Source organism: Artemia sp. Qi Xiang Cuo, chromosome 4 (assembly GCF_049724085.1).
Source record: "Artemia sp. Qi Xiang Cuo chromosome 4, ASM4972408v1, whole genome shotgun sequence".
Taxonomy (NCBI): Eukaryota; Metazoa; Arthropoda; class Branchiopoda; order Anostraca; family Artemiidae; genus Artemia; species Artemia sp. Qi Xiang Cuo.
The window spans coordinates 48,158,587-48,186,129 of NC_142797.1; the positions used below are offsets into that span (position 1 = coordinate 48,158,587).

The 27,543-nt window shown below is 36.9% G+C and overlaps 1 protein-coding gene across 1 annotated transcript in view; it reads left to right on the forward strand.

Moving 5' to 3' along the window:
• The first annotated feature begins 21,176 nt into the window (after positions 1-21,176).
• Positions 21,177-27,543, forward strand: part of LOC148953178 (uncharacterized) — a 62,657-nt gene continuing 56,290 nt past the window's right edge. The window contains exons 1-2 of the mRNA XM_089087896.1: positions 21,177-21,312; positions 24,125-24,189. Coding sequence (XP_088944022.1) covers positions 21,177-21,312; positions 24,125-24,189 — 201 coding nt within the window. The remainder of the gene's footprint in view (positions 21,313-24,124; positions 24,190-27,543) is intronic.

The following is a 27,543-nucleotide window of genomic DNA, read 5'->3' on the forward strand; positions in this document are numbered from 1 at the left end:
TTAAATTGAACTAGAACTTTTTATCTTCTGGGAAAATATTCACAAGTATGGTATTACTTTTTCTTGTTATCACCGAAAAATTTAGAATTGAACTTTAAATTTCTTTATGTCTTTGTGAAATAAAGAACTTAAGTGGAAGATTTTGATTTTCTCTGGTGAAATTAGAATTGAATTTTGTTCTTTGGTAAAATTCAGAAGAGAAATTTAATTTTTCTTAAATTCGTTGAGAAAATTTTAAATTGAACTAGAACTTTTTATCTTCCGGGAAAATATTCACAAGTACGGCATAAGTTTTTCTTTATTCCACTGAAAAATTTAGAATTGAACTCTAAATTTCTTTATGTCTTTGTGAAATAAAGAACTGAAGCGTAAGATTTTTGTTTTCTCTGGAGAAATTAGAATTGAATTATGTTCTTTGGTAAAATTCCGAAGAGAACTTGAACTTTTTTATCTTCTCTGAAAAATTTGGAACAGTATTTTAAAGTTTTCATCTCTTCGAGAAAATATTCACAAGTATGGTATTACTTTTTCTATCTTCCACCGAAAAATTTAGAATTGAACTTTAAATTTCTTTATGTCTTTATGAAATAAAGAACTTAAGTGGAAGATTTTTATTTTCTCTGGTGAAATTAGAATTGAATTGTGTTCTTTGGTAAAATTCAGAAGAGAACTTGAATTCTTCTTCACTTCGTTGAGAAAATTTTGAATTGAACTAGAACTTTTTATCTTCCGGGAAAATATTCACAAGTATGGTATTACTTTTTCTATCTTCCACTGAAAAATTTAGAATTGAACTCTAAATTTCTTTATGTCTTTGTAAAATAGAGAACTTAAGTGGAAGATTTTTGTTTTCTCTGGAGAAATTAGAATTGAATTGTGTTCTTTGGTAAAATTCAGTAGAGAACTTGAACTTTTCTTCATTTCGTTGAGAAAATTTTAAATTGAACTAGAACTTTTTATCTTCCGTGAAAATATTGACAAGTATGGTATTACTTTTTCTATCTTCCACCGAAAAATTTAGAATTGAACTTTAAATTTCTTTATGTCTTTGTGAAATAAGGAACTGAAGTGGAAGATTTTTATTTTCTCTGGTGAAATTAGAATTGAATTGTGTTCTTTGTTAGAATTCAGAAGAGAACTTGAATTCTTCTTCACTTTGTTGAGAAAATTTTAAATTGAACTAGAACTTTTTATCTTCCGGGAAAATATTCACAAATATGGTATTACTTTTTCTATCTTCTACCGAAAAATTTAGAATTGAACTTTAAATTTCTTTATGTCTTTGTGAAATAATGAACTTAGGTGGAAGATTTTTATTTTCTCTGGATAAATTAGAATTGAATTGTGTTCTTTGGTAAAATTCAGTATAGAACTTGAACTTTTCTTAAATTCGTTGAGAAAATTTAAAATTGAACTAGAACTTTTTATCTTCCGTGAAAATATTCACAAGTATGTTATTACTCATTCTATCTTCCACCGAAAAATTTAGAATTGAACTCTAAATTTCTTTATGTCTTTGTGAAATAAAGAACTGAAGTGGAAGATTTTTGTTTTCTCTGGAGAAATTAGAATTGAATTGTGTCTTTGGTAAAATTCCGAAGAGAACTTGAACTTTTTTATCTTCTGTGAAAAATTTGGAACAGTATTTTAAATTTTTCATCTCTTCGAGACAGATCTGAACTAAAGTGGAAAATTTTTATATTATTTGGAAAAATATAAATGATCAATGACTAATTTCTTTTTCATTGAGAAAATTCAGAAGAGAACTTGAACTTTCCTTGACTTCGTTGAAAATTTTAAATTGAACTAAAACTTTTTATCTTCCGTGAAAATATTCACAAGTATGGTATTACTTTTTCTATCTTCCACCGAAATATTTGGAGCCGAACTTTAAATTTTTTCATCTCTTTGAGAAAAGTCGGAACTGAATTTAAAAAAATTTAGAATTAAAGTGAAACTTTCTATCTTCATAGAAAATAATCACAATCATAGTATAACTTTTCCTATCTTCTATGGAAAAATTTAGAACTTAACTTAAAATTTTTTATGTCTTGGTGAACTTAAAACTGACGTGGAAGCTTCACCTACGAAATACTAAGAAACCTTAGCTCAGAAAAGCCTGAAATATCCAACTACTCATCCCAAACTAGAAGTTTCAGACAACAAACACCTATTAGGGACTAAGAATCCTAGCTCTGAGAAGTCCGAAAAGCAAACTACACCTCCCAAATCATAACTTTCTGAAAGCACACACCTATGAAATGCTAAGAAATCTAGCTCAGAAAAGTCAAAAATAGCAAACCACTCATTCCCAAATATTAGGTTTCAGTCAACATACACCTACGAAAGGCTAAGAAATCCAGCTCAGAAAAGTCAAAAAATAGCAACCCACACATCCCAAATCATAGGTTTTAGACACCACACACCTACGAAAGACTACGAAATCTAGTTATGAAAAGTAGGAAATAGCAAATTGCATGCCTCAAATCATAAGTTTCAGACAACACATACCTATGAAATACTAAGAAACCTTAGCTAAGAAAAGCCTGAAATAGCAAACTATTCATCCCAAACTATACGTTTCAGACAACAAACACCTATGAGGGACTAGGAATCCTAGCTCTGAAAAGTCTAAAAAGCAAACTACAAATCCCAAATCATAATTTTCTGACAGCACACACCTATGAAAGACTAAGAAACCTAGCTCAGAAAAGTCAAAAATAGCAAATTAACCATCCCAAATCATAGGTTTCAGACAACACATACCTATGAAAGGCTAAGAAATCCAGCTCAGAAAAGTCAAAAATAGCAACCCACCCATCCCAAATCATTGGTTTCAGACAACACACATCAACGAAAGACTAAGAAATCTAGCTTAGAAAAGCCCGAAATAGTAATTTACATATCCCAAATCATAAGTTTCAGACAACATTCACCTACGAAACACTATGAAACCTTAGCTCAGAAAAGCCTGAAATAGCAAATTACACACCTCAAATCATAAGTTTCAGACAACACACATCTATGAAATACTAGGAAACCTTAGCTCAGAAAAGCCTGAAATATCAAACTAATCAAAACAAAATCTATTTTTCAGACAAAAAACACCAATGAGGGACTATGAATCATAGATCTTAAAAGTACAAAAAGCAAACTACAAATCCCAAATCATAGGTCTCAGACAACAAACACCAACGAAAGACTAAGAACCTTATATCCCAAATCATAGGGTTTAGTCAACACACACCAACGAAAGACTAGGAAATCTAACTTAGAAAAGCCCGAAATATTAATTTACATATCCCAAATCATGAGTTTCAGACAACATTCACCTACATAATACTATGAAACCTTAGCTCAAAAAGTCTTGAAATAGCAAATTAGACATCTCAAGTCATAAGTTTCAGACAACACACACCTACGAAATACTAAGAAACCTTAGCTCAGAAAAGCCTGAAATAGCAAACTACTCATCCCAAACTATAGGTTTCAGACAACAAACACCTATGAGGTACTAAGAATCCTAGCTCTTAAAATTCAAATAATCAAAACTACATATCCCAAATCATAGGTTTCAGACAACACACACCAACGAAAGACTAAGAAATCTAGCTTAGAAAAGCCCGAAATAGTAATTTACATGTCCCAAATCATAAGTTTCAGTCAACACACACTCACGAAAGGCTAAGAAATCCAGCTCTGAAAAGTCCAAAAGCAAACTACTCATCCCAAACTATAGGTTTCAGACAACAAACATCTATGAAAGGCTAAGAAATCTAGATCAGAAAAGTCAAAAATAGTAATTTACATATCCCAAATCATAATTTTCTGACAACACACACCTATGAAAGTCTATGAAACCTAGCTCAGAAAATTCAAAAATAGCAAACTGATCATCTCAAACTATAGCTTTGAGACAACAAACACCTATGAGGGGCTAAGAAATCTAGCTCAGAAAAGCCCGAAATAGTAATTTACATATCCCAAATCATAATTTCCTGACAACATTCACCTACGATATACTAGGAAAGCCTAGCTCATAAATGTTTGAAATAGAAAACTACTCATCCCAAACTAGAAGTTTCAGACAACAAACACCTATGAGAGACTAAGAATTCCAGCTCTGAAAAGTCCAAGTAGGAAACTACACATCCCAAATCATAATTTTCTTACAACACACACCTATGAAAGGCTAAGAAATCCAGTTCAAAAAGGTCAAAAATAGCAAATCAACCACCCCAAATCATAGGTTTCAGACAACACATACCTATGAAAGACTAAGAAATCAAACTCAGAAAAGTCAAAAATAGCAACCCATACACCCAAAATCATAGGTTTCAGACAAAATACATCAACGAAAGACGGGGCCGGGGGTGGGCCTTTGGGGGTCTGGGGGGCGGGGGGGGAGCCCGGGGAACCTTGGTGGACGGGGGGGTTCCTTCGGGTTTGGGGTATGGGGATCGGAGCCCTTTGGGTCGGGGTAGGGCGATCGGGGCCCTTTTGGGTTGGGGTAGAGGACCTCACGACACTGTTCATATAGAACTTGCTTACTATAACGACCACACTCAAAACCTCTTCTAAAACTTTTTCTAAGATCATCTTTTAAAATGTCTCTAACTGTTTCGCCGAAATAATTCCCTAAAACCGTTTCACCCAAATAATCCCTAAACGTAATCTCAGCGTGTTCCTTTTGTTTTTGGCATCCCTGCGCTGGTCACATTTCAAATTTCTAGGAAACCCTTTCCTACGTTAATCTCTTCATCTCATAAATGTTCCTAGCTACACTATTGAGGTTTCGTTAGAATATCAATTTATCTCTCCGACTTAAAGCTCAGTGAAGCCGTATTTAAAAATAGAATTTCTATATCTTTAGACTCCCGCATAATTCCAAGATAACAAGTGATGTCATTTCTAATTCCTGACAGTGAAGATCAATGAAGCCTTTCCTACGTTAATCTCTTCATCTCATAAATGTTCCTAGCTACACTATTAAGGTTTCGTTAGAATATCAATTTATCTCTCCGACTTAAAGCTCAGTGAAGCCGTATTTAAAAATAGAATTTCTATCTCTTTAGACTCCCGCATAATTCCAAGATAACATGTGATGTCATTTCTAATTCCTGACAGTAAAGATCAATGAAGCCCTATTTAAAAATAGAATATTAATTTTTCTCTCTGACCTAAAGAACGTTTATCCCTCAGACATAAGATTAAAAAACGCCATAATGTTTCTTAATTCCCCCTTCGTGAATCAATATATTCCCCTAGCGATTATGTAAATCAATTTCTCAGGTTAGGTTAGCCTAAAGATAAAAGAAGCCATGTTTGTTTCTTAATTCCCCTTCGTGAATCAATAATTCCCCCGCCGATTATGTAAATCAATTTCTCAGGTTAGGTTCGCCTAAAGTTCCTGTTTTTTCATTCTCACTGACAACGAACCATAAAACAGACATAAATTGCTGTTGACATCCATAAATGTGAGAAAGTTCCTGTTTTTTCATTCTCACTGACAAAAACCATAAAACAGACATAAATTGCTGTTGAAATCCATAAATGTGAGAAAGTTCCTGTTTTTCCATTCTCACTGACAAAAACCATAAAACAGACATAAATTGCTGTTGACATCCATAAATGTGAGAAAGTTCCTGTTTTTCCATTCTCACTGACAACGAACCATAAAACAAACATAAACTGCTGTTGAAATCCATCAATGTGAGAAAGTTCCTGTTTTTTCATTCTCACTGACAACAAACCATAAAACAGACATGAATTGCTGTTGACATCCATGAAAAACATCATATAAATTGACCAACACACATAACCATCCAAGAAAACATCCATAAAAGTGAGAAAATTCATGTTTTTTTAAGTGAGAAAATTCCTGTTTTTTCATTCTCACTGAGAAAACCATAAACCAAGTGGTACTCGTCGGATCAATAGGGGCCATTCTACTAACTTTACCCAATGTTAACATATAGTATTGGTTATTGGGAAGTATACAGACGTTTTCAGAGGGGATTTTTTCTGGTAGTGGAGGGGGAATGGGTCGGGGGTTATGTGGGAGGATCTTACCATGAAGCAAGTTTTCTTGGGAGTAGGGACATTGCTATGAAGGGGGCGCCGGATTTCCCAGCATTATTTAAAAAAAGATCAGAAATTATATATAAAAAAAACAAGTTTTTTAACTGAAAGTAAGGAGAAACATCAAAACTTAAAACGACAGAAAACATTACGTATATGATTGGGTTCATCTCCTAGTCAATACTTCGCTCTTTAAGCCAAAGACTACTTAGTATTTTTATAAGAGCTATTTATTCTACTTAACGGCACTTGTGATTAAGGGGTCGTTTTTAAAGAATTGGGACAAATTCGAGCTTTAGCTTTAAAGAGCAAGGTATTGACTAGGGGGTGAACCCTCTAATATATGTATTAAAAATATAAGAACATAGAGGTTCGTTACGTAAGTTAATTCGTAAGTTACGTATGTATATTACTAATAAAAACATTCGTAAATAAAATTAAACAGGTTTCGAGAAAGCCATTTAACCAAATAAAAGTAAAATTAATATTCAATTTTTGTTTTAATTATTCATGTACGGTGAGCCAAAATCAAAACCTGCATTAATTCAAAAACGTTCAAAAATTAAATAAAAAAACAAGTTTTTTTAACTGAAAGTTAGGAGCGACGTTAAAACTTAAAACGAACAGAAATTATTCCGTATGAAAGGGGCTGTCCCCTCCTCAACGCCTCGCTCTTTACGCTAAAGTTTGACTTTCTCACAACTCTATTTTTTTTTACAATGAAAAACCTTAGCGTAAAGAGCGAGGCGTTGAGGAGGGGACAGCCCCTTTCATATACGGTATAATTTCTGTTCGTTTTAAGTTTTAACGTCGTTCCTTACTTTCAGTTAAAAAAACTTGTTTTTTTTAATTTAATTTCTTTAAAGCAGGGCACTTCATATAGAAGTGGTTGTCGTAGAGACTTCAAAAGGGGTTTATTCGATTGGAAATTGAGAGTTCTAGTGCCCTATTTTAAAGTCGAGTGATTGGAGGGCAACTAGCCCCCCCCCCCCCTTCATGCCTATCATTCCCCCAAACACATCCAATCGAAATTTTGAGATAGCTATTTTGTTCAGCGTAGTTGATTTCTAGATAGAAAATGTGTTTTTGAGGAGGACACTCCCCCACAACCCTCAGGGCAAGGGTTTTAAGTTATGCCCTGGGGGTATATAAGGTTTTTATAGGAGGTATTGTCGTAGAAACTTCAAAACAGAATCATTCGATTGGAAATTCAAAGGGATAGTACCCTTTTTAATAGTCGGAAAGTGATTGGAGGACAACTAGCCCCCCCCCCCACGCCCATCATTCCCCCAAACCCATCAAATCAAAATTGTGAGATAGCCATTTTGATAAGCGTAGTTGATTTCCGGATAGAAAATATGTTTTTGAGGAGGACACTCCCCCACAACCCTCAGGGCAAGGGTTTGTAGTTATGCCCTTGGGGCATATAAGGTTTTTATTGAAGGCGTTGTCGTAGAAACTTCAAAACAGGTTCATTCGATTGGAAATTCAAAGGGCTAGTGCCTTTTTTAATAGTCGAAAGTGATTGGAGGGCAACTATCCCCCCCCACCCCACGCCCATAATTCCCCAAAACACATCAAAATTTTGAGATAGCCATCTTGTTCAGCGTAGTTGATTTCAAGATAGAAAATGTGTTTTGAGGAGGAGACGCCCCCACAAACCTCAGGAAAAGGGTTTTATGTTATGCCATTTAGTTAAGAATAAAACAGAATAGTTTTTTTTTTTTTTTTTTTTTATGTGGAGTTGATGTCCCCTGAGTGTTTAGTTTTGTTTTATGGTGGTCTTCTCTGCGCTATGACTCCCAGGCCTCAGGTATGGTCTCTTTTTAATTTTATATGTTGTTTGGTGATTGATTTCTTTTTTATGGTTGTTTGGATATATTGTATTTTTTTTTCATTCCCCCTTGTATCCCTGGCGATGGAGCCTTTCGAAGGGGATTAGGAGTGTTGTGATTTGATTGTGTACGTATTGTGGAATAAAACTCTGAACTCTGAACTCTGCCCTGGGGGCACATAAGGTTTTTTATAGAAGGGGTTGTCGTAGAAACTTCAAAAAGGCTCAATCGATTGGAAATTCAAAGAGCTAGTGCCTTTTTTAATAGTCAAAAGTGATTGGAGTGCAACTAGCCCCCCCCCCCACGTCCATCATTCCCCCAAATACATCCAATCAAAATTTTGATATAGCCATTTTGTTCAGTGCAGTTGATTTCAAGAGAGAAAATGTGTTTTGAGGAGGAGACTCCCCCACAACCCTAAGGGCAAGGGTTTTAAGTTATGCCCTGGGTGCATATAAGGTTTTTATAGAAGGCGTTGTCGTAGAAACTTCAAAACAGGCTCGTTCGTATGGAAATTCAAAGGGCTAGTGCCCTTTTTAATAGTCGAAAATGATTGGAGGGCAACTAGCCCCCCCACACCCATCATTCTCCCAAACACATCCAATTAAACTTGTGAGATTGCCATTTTGTTCAACGTAGTTGATTTCCAGATAGAAAATATGTTTTTGAGGAGTAAACTCCCCCACAACCCTCAGGGCAAGGGTATTAAGTTATGCCCTGAGGGCATATAAGGCTTTTATTGAAGGCGTTGTCTTAGAAACTTCAAATCAGGCTCATTCGATTGGAAATTCAAAGGGCTATTGCCCTTTTTAATAGTTGAAAGTGATTGAAGGGCAACTAGCCCCCCGCCCCACCTCCATCATTCCCCCAAACACATCCAATCAAAATTTGAGATAGGCATTTTGTCAGCGTAGCTGATTTCCAGATAGAAAATATTTTTTGAGGAGGACAATCCCCCACAACCCTCGGGGCAAGGATTTTAGTTATGCCCTGAGGCCATATAAGGTTTTTATAGAAGGCGTTGTCGTAGAAACTTCAAAACAGACTCATTTGATTGGAAATTCAAAGGGCTAGTGCCCTTTTGAATTGTCGAAAGGGATTGGAGGGCAACTAGACCCCCCCCCACGCCCATGATTCCCCCAACACATCCAATCAAAATTGTGCGATAGCCATTTTGTTCAGCGCAGTTGATTTCCAGATAGAAAATATGTTTTTGAGGAGGATACTCCCTCACAACCCTAGGGCAAGGGTTTTAGTTTATGCCCTGGGGGCATATAAGGTTTTTATAGAAGGTGTTGCCGTAAAAACTTCAAAACAGGCTCAATTTATTGGAAATTCAAAGGGCTAGTGTCCTTTTTAATAGTCAAAAGTGATTGGAGGACACCTAGCCCCCCCCCCCCATGCTTATCATTCCCCAAAATACATCCAATCAAAATTTTGGGATACCCATTTTGTTCAGCGTAGGCTAGTTGATTTCCAGATAGAAAATATGTTTTTGAGGAGGACACTCCCCCACAACCGTCAGGGCAAAGGTTTTAAGTTATGCCCTGGGGGCTTATAAGGTTTTTATAGAAGGTGTTGTCGTAGAAACTTCAAAACAGGCTCATTCAATTGGGAATTCAAAGGGTTAGTGCACTTTTTAATAGTTGAAAGTGATTGGAGGGCAACTAGTCTCCCACGCCCATCATTCCCCAAAACAAATCCAATCAGAATTTTGAGATAGCCATTTTGTTCAGCGCAGTGTAGTTGATTTCCAGATACAAAATATGGCTCTTAGGAGGACACTCCCCCACAACCCACAGGGCAAGGGTTTTAAGTTACGTACAGGGGGCATATAATGTTTTTATAGAAGGCGTTGTCGTAGAAACTTCAAAAAAAAGCACATTCGATTGGAAATTCAAAGGGGTAGTGCCCATTTTAGTAGTCGATAGTGATTGGAGGGCAACTAGCCCCCCCCCCCACGCCCATCATTCTCCCCAACACATCCAATAAAAATTTTGAGATAGCCATTTTGGTCAGCATAGTTGATTTACGGATAAAAAATATGTTTTTGAGGAGGATACTCCACCACATCCCTCAAGGAAAAGGTTTTAAGTTATGCTCTGGGGGCATATAAGGTTTTTTAGAAGGCGTTGTCGCAGAAACTTCAGAAAAGGGCTCATTATGTTTAAAAACTAAATTTTGCCTTAAGATTAAATCAAAATGCACTGTGATAATGCTAATTCCCAATAAGGCATCTCAGCAGTATCCCAAGAACGACTGAGGGTATTATGTTCAAACTTTCGAGGCTACTTCTGCTCTTAAAATTTAAACAAATCAAAATGGTGTAAGTGTATCCAAGCTATCAAAGAAAGTAAACAGATTTTTTTGCGAATGGTATCAAGTTTTCCATTTCAGGTCAAATAGAAGAGGTATGAAACTAAGTTAAACAGTACTATTTGTGTCCAGATTTTTAAAAGGGTGTATGTTGTTAAAAATTGCTGAAAATTTTTCTCCAGCATACAAATAGCAGGTCAAACTATAAAGTCTTGAAAAACAAAAAGATTTAAAGTGTTATTTTTTTTCCCTGAAAAGACTGTGTCAATATAAAACAAATAGAAATGAATTTAAAAAAATGTTTCCACAAAATAAGTTTTTTAAAGAAAAGTAAAGAACTCCATTAAACAAAAAATGAGCAAAAATAAAATCAAATAATCTACCAAGTGTAAATTATCTCAAATAAGCATCAATAAATAAATGAAACCCAAAACGAACAGAAATTACAATAAATAACCGATTTAAACTCAAAACAAGCAAAAATTAACATAATTTGGGCTCAAAACCCCTGTGCCTTCCCAAGGCAAGAACATAATTTGCACTTTACTGAAAAAATACAAATGAATGTGCTTTGTCAGTTTAATATACATATGCTGATATTTAGTAATCAAAATGTTAATATTATTTGATTTATTAAAGTTATAAAAATAAGAACATTTATATTTTTTTTTTCAGTAAAGTGCAAATTATGTTCTGGCATTGGGAAGGCATAGGGGTTTTGCACCCAACTTAAGTTAATTTCTGCTCGTTTTGAGTTTGACTCGGTAATTTATTGTAATTTCTGTTCGTTTTGGGTTTCATTTATTTATCGATGCTGATTTGTGGCGGTTTTACACTTGGTAGATTATTTGATTTTATTTTTGCTCATTTTTTGTCTAATGGAGTTCTTTACTTTTCTTTGAAAACATATTTTGTTGAAAAATATTTTTTTAATTAATTTCTGTTCGTTTTATATTGAGATAGTCTTACCTTAAATCACATTGTCCAGCGAAATAAGGAAAGATCCTGTAGATCCTGTCTTTTCAAGGAAAAAGAAAAAAATACTTTAAATCTTTTCGTTTTTTATAACTTTATAGTTTGGCCTGCTATTTATATGCTGGAGAAAAATTTTCAGCAATTTTTCACAACATACACCCTTTTATAAATCTGGACACAAATAGAACTGTTTAATTTAGTTTCATACCTCCTCTAGTTGACCTGAAATGGATAACTTGATACCATTCGCAAAAAATCTGTTTACTTTTTTTGGATAGATTAGATACACTTACGCTATTTTGATTTTGCTAAATTTTAAGAGCAGAAGTAGCCCCGAAAGTTTGAACATAATACCCTCAGTCATTCTTGGGATACTGCTGATATGCCTTATTGGTAATTAGCATTATAACAGTGCATTTTGATTTAATCTTAAGGCAATATTTTGTTTTTAAACATAATGGGCAAATGGGAGGGTGGGCTTGGGAAGGTGGGAGTGGAAGGGGGATTAGTTGCCCTCCAATCACTTTCGACTATTAAAAAGGGCATCTACCCTTTCTATTTTCAATCGAATAAGCCCTTGTCGAAGTTCCAACGACAACTCCTTCGATACGAAGTGCACTGGTCTAAACAACAACAACAGCAAAATATATCACTAATCACTTTCGAATATTAAAAAGGGTACTAGCCCTTTGAGTTTCAAATCGAATGAGCCCTTTTTCAAGTTACTATGACAAAGATTTCAATAAAAACCTCATATGCCCCCAAGGCATAACTTATAACCCTTGCCCTGAGGGTTGTGAGGGAGTGTCCTCCTCAAAAACATATTTTTTATGGGGAAATCAACTACGCTTAACAAAATGGCTATCTCAAAATTTTGATTGGATGTCTTTGGGGGAATGATGGGCGTGGGGGAGGGCTAGTTGCCCTCCAATCACTTTCGAACATTAAAAAGGGCATTAGAACTCTCAATTTTAATCGAATGAGCCCCTTTTGAAGTTTCTACGACGACCCCTTCTATATGAAGTACCCAGCTCTAACGGAAAAAAAAGAAAATAGTACATTGTGCCAACATCGTTCTTATATACCCTCAGGGCATAACTTAAAACCCTTGCCCCATGGGTTGTGGGGGAGTTTCCTCCAAAAAAATATATTTTCTATCTGGAAATAAACTACGCTGAACAAAATGGCTTTTTTAAATTTTTGTTGGGTTGTGTCTGGGGGATTGAGGGGGGTGGGGGGGGGGGGGCTAGGTACCCACCTAACCCTTTGGACTATTAAAAATGGGATAAGCTCTTCGAATTTTCAGTCGAATGACCCTTTTTTGAATTTTCTAGGACAACGCCTTCTATAAAAGCCTTATATGCCCCCAGGGTATAACTTAAAACCCTTGCCCTGAGGGTTGTGGGGAAGTGTACTCCTCAAAAATATATTTTCTATTTGAAAATCGACTACGCTGAACAAAACGGCTATCTCAAAATTTTGATTGGATGTGTTTGGGGGAATGATGGGCGTAGGGGGGGGGGGCTAGTTGCCCTCCAATCATTTTCAACTCTTCTATCTGGAAATCTACTACGCTAAGCAAAATGGCTATCTCAAAATTCTGATTGGATGTTTTTGGGGGAATGATGGGCGTGGGGGGGCTAGTTGCCCTTCAATCACTTTCGACTATTAAAAAGGGCACTAGCCCTTTCAATTTCCAATCGATTTAGCTTTTTTGAAGTTTCTACGACAACGCCTTGTTTAAAAACATTATATGCCCCCAGGGCATAACTTAAAACCCTTGCCCTGAGGGTTCTGGGGGAGTGTCCTCCTCAAAAACATATTTTCTATCTGGAAATCAACTACGCTGTACAAAATGGCTATCTCAAAATTTTGATTGGATGTTTTTGGGGGAATGATGGGTGCGGGGGGGCTAGATGCCTTCCAATCACTTTCAACTATTAAAAAGGGTACTAGCTCTTCGAATTTCCAATCGAATGTATCTGTTTTGAAGTTTTTACGACAACGCCTTCTGTAAAAACCTTATATGCCCCAAGGGCATAACTTAAAACCCTTACCCTGAGGGTTCTGGGAGAGTGTTCTCCTCAAAAACATATTTTCTATCTGGAAATCAACTACGCTGAACAAAATGGCTATCTCAAAATTTTGATTGGATGTGTTTGGGGGAATGATGGGCGTGGTGGAGAGTTAGTTGCCCTCCAATCACTTTCTACTATCAAAAAGGGCACTAGAACTCTCAATTTAAAATTTTGATTGGATGTGTTAGGGGGAATGATGGGCGTGGGGGAGGGCTAGTTGCCCTCCAATCACTTTCGAATATTAAAAAGGGCACTAGAACTCTCAATTTAAATCGAATGAGCCCCTTTTGAAGTTTCTACGACGACCCCTTCGATATGAAGTGCTCAGCTCTAAAGGAAAAAAAAATAGTAAATAGTACATTTTGTCAAAAACAATCTTATTTGCCCGTAGGGCATAATTTAAAACCCTTACCCCGAAGGTTTTGAGGGAGTGTCCCACGAACAAAATATATTTCCTATCTTGAAATCAACTACACTGAACAAAATGGCTATCTCAAAATTTTTGATTGGATGTGTTTGGGGAAATGATGGGCGTGGGGGGGGCTAGTTGCCCTCCAATCACTTTCGATTACTAAAAAGGGCACTAGCCTTTGAATTTCCAATCAAATGAACCTTTTTTGAAGTTTCTACGACAACGCCTTGTTTAAAAACCTTATATGCCCCCAGGGTATAATTTAAAACCCTTGCCCTGAGGGTTGTGGGGGAGTTTCCTCCTCAAAAACATATTTTCTATCAGGAAATCAACTACGATGAACAAAAAGGCTATCTCAATATTTTGATTGGATGTGTTTGGGGGAATGATGGGCGTGGGGGTGGGCTAGTTGCCCTCCAATCACTTTTGAATATTAAAAAGGGCATTAAAACTCTCAATTTTAATTGAATGAGCCCCTTTTGAAGTTTCTACGACGATCCCTTCGATATGAAGTATCCAGCTCTAAAGGAAAAAAATTCCCTCATATGCCCTCAGGGCATAACTTAAAACCCTTGCCCCGAGGGTTGTGGGGGAGTGTCCTCCTCAAAAACGTATTTTCTATGTGGAAATAAACTACGCTGAACAAAATGGCTATCCCAAAATTTTGATTGGATGTGTTTGGGGGAATGATGGGCGGGGGGGGGGCTAGTTGCCCTTCAATCACTTTCGACTATTAAAAATGGCACTAGCCCTTTGAATTTTCAATCGAATGAGCTTTTTCTGAAGTTTCTACGACAACACCTTGTTTAAAAATCTTATATGCCCCCAGGGCATAGCTTAAAACCCTTGCCCTGAGGGTTGTGGGAGAGTGTCCTCCTCAAAAACATATTTTCTATCAGGAAATCAACTACGATAAACAAAAAAGGTTATCTCAAAATTTTGATTGGATGTGTTTGGGGGAATGATGGTTGTGGGGGGGGGCTAGATGCCTTCGAATCACTTTTGACTACTAAAAAGGGTACTAGCCCTTCAAATTTCCAGTCGAATGAGCCTGTTATGAAATTTTTACGAAAATGCCTTCTGTAAAAACCTTATATGACCCCAGGGCATAACTTAAAACCCTCGCCCTGAGGGCTGTGGGGGACTTTCCTGCTCATAAACATAATTTTTATCAGGAAATCAACTAAACTGAACAATATAACTATCTAACAATTTTGATTGGAGCTGTGTGGGGAAATTAAGGGCGTGGGGGGGGGCTAGCTGCCCTCCAATCACTTTCGAATATTAAAAAGGGCACTAGAACTCTCAGTTTTAATCGAATGAGCCCCTTTTGAAGTTTCTACGACGACCCCTTCCATATGAAGTGCCCAGCTCTAAAGGGAAAAAAAGTAAATAGTACATTCTGCCCACATCGTTCTTACATGCCCTCTGGGCATAACTTAAAACCCTTTCCCTGAGGGTTGTGGGGGAGTGTCCTCAAAAACATATTTTATATCTTAAAATAAACTACGCTAAAAAAAAAGGCTTTCTCAATATTTTGATTGAACGTGTTAGGGTGAATAATGGGCTTGGGGGGGGGCTAGTTGCCCTCCAATCACTTTCGACTATTAAAAAGTGCACTAGAACTCTCAATTTAAATCGAATGAGCCCCTTTTTAAGTTTCTACGACGACCCCTTCGATATGAAGTGCCCAGCTCTAAAGGGAAAAAAAAGTAAATAGTACATTGTGCCAACATCGTTCTTATATGCCCGCAGGGACAACTTGAAACCCTTGTCCCGAGGGTTCTGGGGAAGGGTCCATCTGAAAAGCATAGTTTCTATCTGAAAATCACCTATGCTGAACAAAATGTATGTATACAGTTTTTGATTGATTGGGATTGGAGTAATGATGGGCGTGGGGTGAGGGCAATGGTTTCCTTCCTATCACTTTCGACTATTAAAAAGGGCATTAGAACTCTCAATTTTAATCGAATGAGCCCCTTTTGGAGTTTTCACGACGATCCCTTCGATATGAAGTGTCAAGCTCTAAAGGAAAAAAATAATAAATAATACATTGTGCCAACATCGTTCTTATGTACCCCCCGGGCAGAACTTAAAACCCTTGCCCAGAGGGGTGTGGGGGAGTTTCCTCCTCAAAAACATATTTTCTATCTGGAAATAAACTACGCTGAACAAAATGGCTATATCAAAATTTTGATTGGATGTGTTTGGGGGAAATGAAAGGCGTGGGGGGGGGGGGCTAGTTGCCCTCCAATCACTTTTGATAATTAAAAAGGGTACTAACCCTTTTAATTTCAAATCGAATAAGCCGTTTTTGAAGTTTCTACGACAACGGCCTCTATAGAAACCTTATATGCCCCCTGCGCACAACGTACAACCCTTGCCTCGAGAGTTGTGGGAGATTCTACTCCTGGGAAATACATTTTCTATTCGTCAATCAACTAGTCTTCGCTGAACAAAATGGCTATCTCACCATTTTAACTGGATTTATTAGGGGGATCGATGGGCGTGGGGAGGGGGGGCTAGTTGCCCTCCAATCACTTTCAACTATTAAAAAGGTTACTAGCCCTTCGAACTTCCAATCAAATGAGCGATTTTTGAAGTTTCTACGACAACGCCTTCTATAAAAACCTTATATGCACCCAGGGCATAACTTAAAACCCTTGCCCTGATGGTTTTGGGGGAGTGTCCTCCTCAAACACATATTTTCTATTTGGAAATCAACTATGCTGAACAAAACGGCAATCTCAAAATTTTGATTGGATGCGTTTTGGGGAAAGATGGGCGTGGGGGGGGGCTAGTTGTCCTCCAATCACTTTTGACTATTAAAAAGCGCACTAGAACTCTCAATTTTGATCAAATGAGCCTCTTTTGAAGTTTCTACGACGACCCCTTCCATATGAAGTACCCAGCTCTAATGGAAAAAAAATATAATAAATAGTACATTGTACCAACATCGTTCCTATATGCCCTCAGGGCATAACTTAAAACCCTTGCCCTGAGGGCTGTGGGGGAGTATCCTCCTCAAAAACATATTTGCTAAATTCAAACTTTCAAACTTTGGATGTGTTTGGGGGAATGATGGGCGTGGGGGGGGTAGTTGCCCACCAATCATTTTCTACTATTAAAAAGGGTACTAGCCCTTCGAAATTCCAATCAAATGAGCGTGTTTTGAAGTTTCTACGACAACGCCTTCTATAAAAACCTTATATGCCCCCAGAGCATAACTTAAAATCCTTGCCCTGAGGGTTTTGGGGGAGTGTCCTCCTCAAAAACATTTTTTCTATTTGGAATTCAACTACGCTGAATAAAACAGATATCTCAAAATTTTGATTGGATATGTTTGGGGGAATGATGGGCGTGGGGGGGGGGGCTAGTTGCCCTCCAATCACTTTCGACTATTAAAAGGGCACTTGAACTCCCAATTTTAATCGAATGAGCCCCTTATGAAGTTTCTACGACGACCCATTCTATATGAAGTGCCCTGTTCTAAGGAAAAAAATAATAAATAGTTCATTGTGCAAACATCGTTTTTATATACCTTCATAGCATAGCTTAAAACCCTTGCCCCGAGGGTTATGGGGGGAGTTTCCTCCTCAAAAATATATTTTCTGTCTTGAAATCAACTACGCTGAACAAAATGGCTATCTCAAAGTTTTGATTGGATGTGTTTGGGGAAATGAAGGGCGTGGGGTGGGGAGGGGCTAGTTGTCCTCCAATCACTTTCTACCATTAAAAAGGGCACTAGCCCTTTAAATTTCCAATCAAATGAGCCTTTTTTGACGTTTCTACGACAACGCCTACTATAAAAAGCTTATATGCCCCCAGGGCATAGCTTAAAACCCTTGCCCTGAGGGTTGTGGGAGAGTGTCCTCCTCAAAAACATATTTTCTATCAGGAAATCAACTACGATGAACAAAATGGTTATCTCAAAATTTTGATTGGATGTGTTTGGGGGAATGATGGTTGTGGGGGGGGGGGGCCTAGATGCCTTCCAATCACTTTCGACTACTAAAAAGGGTACTAGCCCTTCAAATTTCCAGTCGAATGAGCCTGTTATGAAATTTTTACGAAAATGCCTTCTGTACAAACCTTATATGCCCCCAGGGCATAACTTAAAACCCTTGCCCTGAGGATTGTGGGGGATTATCCTTATAAAAAACATATTTTCTATGTGGAAATCAAATCAACTACGCTGAACAAAATGGCTATCTCAAAATTTTGATTGGATGTGTTTGGGGGAATGTTGGGCGGGTGGGGGGGCTAGTTGCCCTCCAATCCCTTTTGAATATTAAAAAGGGCACTAGAACTCTCAATTTAAATCGAATGAGCCCCTTTTGAAGTTTCTACGACGACCCCTTCGATATGAAGTGCCCAGCTCTAAAGGGAAAAAAAAGTAAATAGTACATTGTGCCAACATCGTTCTTATATGCCCTCAGGGCATAACTTAAAACCCTTGCCCCGAGGGTTGTGGTGGGGGAGTGTCCTCCTCAAAAACATATTTTATATCTGGAAATCAACTACGGTGAACAAAATGGTTATCTCGAAATTCTGATTGGAGGTGTCTGGGAGAATGACGGGCATGGAGAGGGGAGCTAGTTGCCCTCCAATCACTTTTGACTATTAAAAAGGGCACTAGTACTTTGAATTTCCAATCGAATGAACCTGTTTTGAAGTTTTTACGACAACGCCTCCTGTAAAAACCTTATATGCCCCAAGGGCATAACTTAAAACCCTTACCCTGAGGGTTCTGGGGGATTGTCCTCCTCAAAAACATATTTTCTATCTGGAAATCAACTACGCTGAACAAAATGGCTATCTCAAAATTTTGATTGGATGTGTTTGGGGAAATGATGGGCTTGGGGGGGGGGGGCTAGGTGCCCTCCAATCACTTTTGAATATTAAAAAGGGCATTAGAACTCTCAATTTTAATCGAATGAGCCCCTTTTGGAGTTTTCACGACGATCCCTTCGATATGAAGTGTCAAGCTCTAAAGGAAAAAATAATAAATAGTACATTGTGCCAACATCGTTCTTATATACCCTCAGGGCATAACTTAAAACCCTTGCTCCGTGGGTTTTGGGGGAGTATCCTCCTCAAAAAAATATTTTCTATCTTGAAATCAATTACGCTGAACAAAATAGCTATCTCAAAATTTTGATTGGATGTGTGGGGAAATGAAGGGCGTGGGGGGGGGGGGGGGGGATAGTTGCCCACCAATCACTTTCAACTATTAAAAATGGCATTAGCTCTTTGAATTTACACTAAAATTAGCCTTTTTTGAAGTTTCTATAATAACTCCTCTATAAAAACCTTATATGCCCCCAGGGCATAATTTAAAGCCCTTGCCGTGAGGGTTTTGAGGGAAAGTCCTCCTCAAAAATATATTTTCCATCTAGAAAAAAACTGAGATGAACAAAAGGGCTATCTCAAGTCTTTGTTTGAATGTATGTGGGGTAATGATGGGGGTGGGGGGGGGGCTAGTTGCCCTCCAATCATTTTCAACTATTAAAAAGGGTACTAGCCCTTCGAATTTAAAATCAAATGAGCGATTTTTGAAGTTTCTACGACAACACCTTCTATAAAAACCTTATAGGCACCTAGGGTATAACTTAAAACTCTTGCCTTGACGTTTTTGAGGGAGTGTCCTCCTCAAACACATATTTTCTATTTTGAAATCAACTATGCTGAACAAAACGGCAATCTCAAAATTTTGATTGGATGCGTTTTGGGGAAAGATGGGCGTGGGGGGGCTAGTTGTCCTCCAATCACTTTTGACTATTAAAAAGCGCACTAGAACTCTCAATTTTGATCAAATGAGCCTCTTTTGAAGTTTCTACGACGACCCCTTCCATATGAAGTACCCAGCTCTAAAGGAAAAAAATAATAAATAGTAAATTGTGCCAACACCGTTCTTATATGCCCTCAGGGCATAACTTAAAACTCTTGCCCCGAGGGTTGTGGGGGAGTATCCTCCTCAAAAACATATTTGCTAAATTCAAACTTTCAAACTTTGGATGTGTTTGGGGGAATGATGGGCGTGGGGGGGGGGGGGTGTAGTTGCCCTCCAATCATTTTCTACTATTAAAAAGGGTACTAGCCCTTCGAAATTCCAATCAAATGAGCCTGTTTTGAAGTTTCTACGACAATGCCTTCTATAAAAACCTTATATGCCCCCAGGGCATAACTTAAAACCCTTGTCCTGAGGGTGTGGGGGGAGTGTCGTCCTCAAAAACATATTTTCTATTTGAAAATCAACTACGCTGAACAAAACAGATATCTCAAAGTTTTGATTGGATGTTTTTGGGGGAATGATGGGCGTGGGGGGGGGGGGGGGCTAGTTGCCCTCCAATCACTTTCGACTATTAAAAGGGCAATATAACTTTTTTGAAGTTTCTACGACAACGCCTACTATAAAAACCTTATATGCCCCCAGGGCATAACTTAAATCCCTTGCCCTAAGGGTTTTTGGGGAGTGTCCTCCTCAAAAACATATTTTCTATCTGGAAATCAACTACGCTGAACAAAATGGCTATCTCATAATTTTGATTGGATGTGTTTGGGGGACTGCTGGGGGGGGGGGCTTAGTTTCCCTCCAATCACTTTCGAATATTAAAAAGGGTACTAGCCCTTCGAATTTCCAATCGAATGAGCCTTTATTGAAGTTTCTATGACAACGCCTTCTATAAAAACCTTATTTGCCCCCAAGTATATAAGGTAAGTTGCCCTCCGATCACTTTCGACTATTAAAAAGGGTACTATGATTTTTTTTTTCACCAGTTCTTACAGCATTTTCTTTTCCAGTTCTTACATCATTGAAAATGAAAATAAAAATTACAGTGAAAAAAAATCTTGAACTGATGGATCTTTCAACAATTAATATCATTATATATCTAATATTCAATTTGATTTTGTTTATACTTTTCAAGACTGTTCAAGACTCATATAACTTTCAGTAAGGCGCCAATGACGCAGTAGGTTTTAGGCTTCTGCAGTGAGGCGATACCCAAACTCTTGTTTGTAGTTATTTTATTCGATTCAAACTTGATTTGCATATTCAATTTAAGTTTCACTCGTTTTAAGATTTTTTTATTTATTTACATTAATATATATTGTATGTTTGTTCGCATTGATTGTTTAGTTAATTTCTGTTCGTTTTAAGTTTCATTTATACTTTTTTTCGTTTTAAGCTTGATTTTCTTATTCAATCTAAGCATTACTCACTTTAAGATCTATTTATTCATTTATATTATTACTTGTTGTATGTTTTTTGCTATGATTGTTTATTTCATTTCTGTTCGTTTTGGGTTTCATTTATTCTTTAATAGTAATTTCTGGTCGTTTTGATTTTGAATTTTAACAGGTATTCATATCTCCTGACCTGAAGTTTAAAATGGCCTTTACTTGTCTTTGAAAAACTTATTTTTCGGAATTTTTTTTTTCAATTAATACTAATCAAAGGAGAAACTTGTAAGCGAAATGAAAATGGAAAATAAATATAATCGAACTGTTAAGAAAGAAGATTTAGATATTGGAATCGAATACTCAATTAAAGGAATGAAATGTGTTAAAACTAAATATGGAAATAAACTCGTTATTATTATTGATTTTAAAGGTGAAATAGTTGATTTATTTGCACCTAAGCATTTTTATTCTAAAGCAGCTGATCTAAAAAAGAAATTATAAAAAAATAGATAAAGGTATGATTTTAAAGGTTATTGAAAGATAAAATAAAAATAATCTAAATTATTTAGATATTGATATTGAACCATCCACTAAAATTGAATTATATTAAGTTATTACAGTTTTATCAGTAGTATAGTAAGAAAGTCTTATTTAATAAGACCTGTTTTGATCTTAAAGTTTAGGACGGGAAACTGTAAAAATGTCAGGAATTTTCATTTAAAATGGTGTGAATTCAATTGAAAAGAGGATAAATTGATGGGGTGATCTAGGTGATCCAGAATCCACATTTAATATACTACAACTATCGGTTACTATTTTACCAAATATATCAACTTCTTTTTTGATAATCTGTTTGGCTCCATCATTCGTGGTTCTGGGTTGTATTTGGGTTTCCTGGAATCACCTGCACTTCAAGATAGCTCTATCCAACGTTAGGCTTCCATATTCAACAAGAAGTGTTTCGTTTTTCAACCCATAAAAACCTGATCTCTCAACATTTTAACCTGCTGATCATAACCACAGTTCTATGCATTTAGCTTAAGATTAGTAACATACTCTTCAATGGTTTAAACTCTTTCTGATTCCACTTTTATAGTTTGTATTGTTTGAAGACCAAATTTGAAGAATGCTAGACACCTTGTTTGAATAGTTTGAGGTACTTAGTAGGACTGTTTTCACTTCCTTTTGGAATGGCAAAGGAGAATATGATGCCTCTGCCGTTTCTCCTACCTACCTGAGGAGGTAGGAACACTTCACTGTATTAGATTTCCTATCAAAAGGGCCGATGAAAATAAGTTCCACATCCTTAGAAAACCGCGTCTATGTATATTTCAATTTGGGCTCATTTCAGTCAATGAGTTGAGAGTCTAAAAAAGGTCTGTTGTTCTCCTGACACCATGACCAGTTCTTCTTTTTATTCTTCGATTAGGAAACCCAAATTGGTATAAAAAAAAAATCAATAAGCAAGAGCAAGAACCAAGAAATATATTTTTTTTGATCGTCTTAAGTTTTAATATGGCTCTTTATTTATTTTTTTGTTTTAGTTTCAAAAATTTATTTGTAAGTTTGTAAACATAAGACTCTGAAAAGAATTACTTGAATTATATATAGGATAATTTTCTGACATAGCAGCTTGGATATCATCAGGCCTTTTCATTTTGGCAGGACTGCATTTCGAACATACAACCGTAATTTCTATTTATCTATTAAGAATAATATAAGCTGTGAACTAAAAACAGAAAATATAAGTTGAAACCACCAAAGCCTTATATCAATAACATTGATAATAACAATTTTTTTTATAAACCCCCCTGTACAGGAAAATGGCAGTGAAGTAAAAAAAAAACGCACATGTTTAACAATAACTCACTAACTATGTAAGCGGACTAGGCGATGGTAAGGACCTCGCACAAAAGGAACATTTTTACAAAAATTGTGGCCCAAACGATTGAAGACGGGAATAAAATCTGTTGCATAGTACTTTCTAACAAGGTTTTGTTTCGAGTAAGACCTAGGAATAAAAAGAAGAAATTTGCAATATCGGATATATTGGATGAAGACCAGAATAAAACGAAATAGAATGGTCACAATAACTCGAGAAAAGCTTTGCCAAGGCTCTCTGGTTGTAACGGCCAAGATTCGCACTTATTTTAGAATAGCCGATCATTAATTTTGTTTTAATATCAATAAGAGTCTGATACCAAATAGAATTAATAATTCTACAAACAGTTAAGCCTAACCAACGAATAGAAGTAACACAGGGGATAAAAAAAAATAGGCCAATTGTTTGCGCAAGAAAGATTTCTTATGCATGTAAAAATATGACAAAGACAAAATAGTACTAATGTATTAAAATTCTCCAACAGCCCTGCTAGGTAAAATGTAAGTTTTCTGAATTGCTATAAAAGCAGAACGAAAGAAGACTTCACTCAGTCTAAGAATTAAGACAGTCAAACCTTACTTAAAACCTATAAGTCAATAACTATTTTGGAAGAAATAGCATATAGAATTCAAAATATTTGACATAATGAAAAGATCCTCAAATAAGCAATTGACCCAAGATAATATTGATGAACCAGATAGTGAAGACGAAGTTTCAATCCCAACACCCACTTTTGCCTCGAAAGAAATTTTGAAAAATAGAGTAATTATTATTATTATTATTATTATTCATTTATTGCCCGTCAAAAAAAGGTACAAAAGGTACAATAGACGGAGTAATCACTAAAGAAAACAAAAAAGAAAAAAAAGAAGAAAAAGAAGGACACAAACACACATTGAAAATTCAAACACATGACAAAAGAAAACTCTTCATTGCATTAATACAAGCAGTGACTATATGCATTACATTAATATACAAAAACTATTGTGAACAAATTGTTGACCATGGATGATTAAACTTACTTTGAAAATGGGATACAGATTTATTAATGCTAATATTAGGGTCAGATAGCTTATACAAATGAATAATTTTATGGTTTCTTGTCCAAGGGGGCAAATGTAGAAAATATTTAGCAAATCTGAAGAAGATTGATCGTAGGTGCTTTTTATCTGTAACTGTAAAAAATCTCCAGAAAGAAGCACTGTAAAGTAGATGTGGAAGGGCTGTGGCGTTGTAAATGGATGCTAGAAGGTAACGGTTGAAACGTAGTTTGCTTTTTACGATTACAGCGTAAGAAATGCCAATTTTATGCTCAACGTGAGAAATCAGCAAACGACGTGATTTTTCCTAATCAGATTAGGAAAAAGGCGATTGGTACAATCTTCTAATGGAGGGGAAGGCCCAAGTTTGCATTCATCTGATAAGGTAAAGCTTCCCATCTGTACTTGGATCAGTGCTTCCACTGTGTCGGATTTTTCCGACATTGTCGGATTTTCGGCCCTCTTGTCGGACAAAAAAATATCGTGTCGGAATTCGGAATTTTGTCGGATTTTCAGTAAAAACAGATATTTTTCAGATTTGTGTATTTTTCTAGATTACTGGAGTCTCCAACTCCAATAAAAAAGGATTTTCAAACTAGTAAAATTAGAAGGCCAATTCTGTTAGGGATTTTCAGAAAGTCATTAGCTTTAGCGGCGAAAGTTTGACAAGGCACAATTTTTGAAAATATGTTCATGCTGTGCTTCAATCTGCTCTGATATTTCAGTTAATTTCAAGATCTGAGGAAAGTTAAGGAGAGACTTTTTTCCAATGCCAGTATAAGATTAGAAAGTCTATTGCCAACATAGTAGCCTACAGGAGAGCTAGGCCACCATGGTTTAGTGACACCATGGGCTTCACAGGTTCAGATTTTTTTAAAATCTCAAAATAGCCTACTCAAAAGAAGAATGCATGTTGTGTCTGGGTCTTGTTATGTAGATCAGTAAACGACTGGTAAATCTGGCACTCTTCTTGAAGTCAAGTTTAATTCTAACAGAGAAATTACCCAGAATTTGTCCAGAACTGATCTGCAAAGCACACTTGAACCATCGTAGCTATCCTGAGCAGCACTATGGCCACTCAGAACAGAATAAATGGAGTCCGCACCAAGCAGGATAGCCTAAATGTAGCCTACATCTACCCTGCATGGGCTGCATGTGTCTGGAACCGGGGTTTGGAAGGAGAAAAAAAGTTTCTCTGGGCAGTAGGCTATAGCTAACCAGTCAGGAATTCTACTATTTTGCGATCATCACCCAGCCCAGGCAACTTTCTCTAATGAGAGAATCTGTCTCTTGTCAGTAATGCCCAAGTGAAATTATTCCCAAGCACAGCTAACTTCCACGTAGGAGAAAAATCGGTAGATCTTCTCCTAGGTGGAAATTAGCTCTCTCATGACTATATCTCATTTTGGGCTTTCACTAAATAGTAGCATATCCACTTATCAGGCAAATATGGCTCTCTTGCACGATAGTCTCAAAAGAGTAGAGTTCCTTACTGACTATAGCTAGGGTATCCTACAAGGAAGGTTTAAAAAGTCAAGAGGGTTTCAATTTCCTTTAAAGCTACTCTGACTATCGTACAGTAGATTTGCACAGGCTTTTTCAGGTTGGTGTAGCCAGTGTCATAGATTAATTTTGTTTTAATATATCAAAAAGTGTCATAGGCTATATAATTCACATTCGTTTTTTTTTCTTTTTTTCTTACTATTGAGATCAAGAAAGCTACAATTTAGTCAAACTGTATTGAAAACAGCAAAAATATCATATACGAGATTAATTAAATATAATATACACAATTATTCAATGTGCTTCACATGTTCATCTTTTGCTATTATCTCTGTTAAAATGAAATTCCGATTTAAGAAGACCAGCTTTCAACAGTGAACAGACAGTGAATTTCTTTCTTTTTGAAGTAAAGCATACTTTATAGATCCTTTGCTGTAATACACTTATTACATTTTACTTATCAAGTCTCGTTGCAGGAAGTACCATCATGTCAGACAGCTTGTCATCTTCTGAAACTGACATTGAATATCTTAGTGGGGAAGAAAGGCGGAAAAGAAAGGGAGAAGAAAAAAGATCCTTCAAAAGAAAGAGGGCTCAGAGGAAAAAAGCCAAATTCGGACACAGCTGGCTGAACGTCCCTGAATTTAAAGGGTGGCTTGCAAAGGACAAGTCTTCTGAGGAAAAGACTTTCTGTTCGCACTTCAGTCAGTCCTTGTGCTGTGGTAAATCTGAACTTCAAAAACATGCAAAGAGTGCAAAGCACAGTGAAAGTGTAAGGAAATTAGAGGTTTCAAGAAAGCTCACTACAAGGATTGATCATGTCCTTACTACAGACAAAAACGAAGAAGAAAGCCTAAAGGCCAAGTTTGCTGCTTTCATTGTCGAAAACAATCTGCCTTTACCATTTATAGAAACTCTTGTACCTTTTCTGAAAAGTTTGCCACACAAAGCTGTTGTTGAAAAAATTAGGCTTGGCAAGCAAAATGTGACAAATGTGATCAGACAGGCATTAGGACCGCACTACAATGAAGTATTGTGTTATCAGTTGAGATTGACGCCTTTTTCTATCATTATTGATGAATAAACTGATGTGGCAGTAAAAAAACAACTTGCAATTGCAGTTTTGTTCTGCAATAAGGATTTTGAAGTAGAAGTCGACCTTCTAGATATGGTTGAGTGTCCTGAAGGGAAGGTGGAAACTATTTTCAATCTGCTATGCAAAGTTCTTGAAGATAAAAAGAGACCTACGGAGAACTGGATTGGGTTCTGTGCAGACACTTGCAATACTATGTTTGGGTGTGGGAACTCTGTTGTCAGCAGAATCAAAGAAAAATTCCCATCTGTGATGTGTGTCAAGTGCAGCAGCCATTCCATTCATTTGGTGGCTTCTTATGCTTGCAAACAATTGCCAAAGCAACTGGAAGATCTATGTTGGACTGTATAAAATCACTTCAACATGAGTGCCAAAAGGCGCTCTGAGTTTGAACTACATCAGCTATTTACTGTCATTCCAGTCCTGAATGTGCTTGCCCCAGGTCAGACACGTTGGCTATCACTTTGGATGTGTGTTCAGCGACTATTGCAGAATTGGGATGCACTTTGTAGCTACTTTCAGTTAGTAGTAGCTGAAGATCCCACTCACGCAAACGACAGGGCATGGCAAGCCCTAAAGAATCCACTGCTTCGGATTCAGCTTGAGTTCCAGCTCTATGTACTGGAGCTGTTTACAGATTTCAATCTTCTTTTCCAAAGTGAAAAACCGTTGTTCCACAAAATAAAATTAGAGGTGGAGATACTCTTGAGAAAACTGGCCATGAATGTCATGAAGACCAGCTACGTCAGATCAACCTTGCCTTGGAATCTTGACCCCAACAACGCAAGTGAATACCTTGCAGTGGAAGATGTGTACTTGGGAGTTGCAGCTCACGAGTCTCTTCAGACCTTGCAATCAGACCCGAGTACAAAAGCAGATGAGCGTGAAGTGAAAGTCATCTATGAATGTGCTTGGAAGTTGTATGTAGAGGTGGTGAAGCAAATCCAGCAGCAATTTCCATTGAAGATGAACTGTTTACATTGTGTAAAACACTTGACCCTGTGACAGCTTTCGATATTGGTGCTGTCACTCTTCTCCAAAATATCCTTCAGCAGTATAAGGCACCATCATGGGATGCACAGAAAATTATAGAAGAATAGCGGAGTCTACTGATTTTTGATCTTCCAGATGTGACAGACGTCT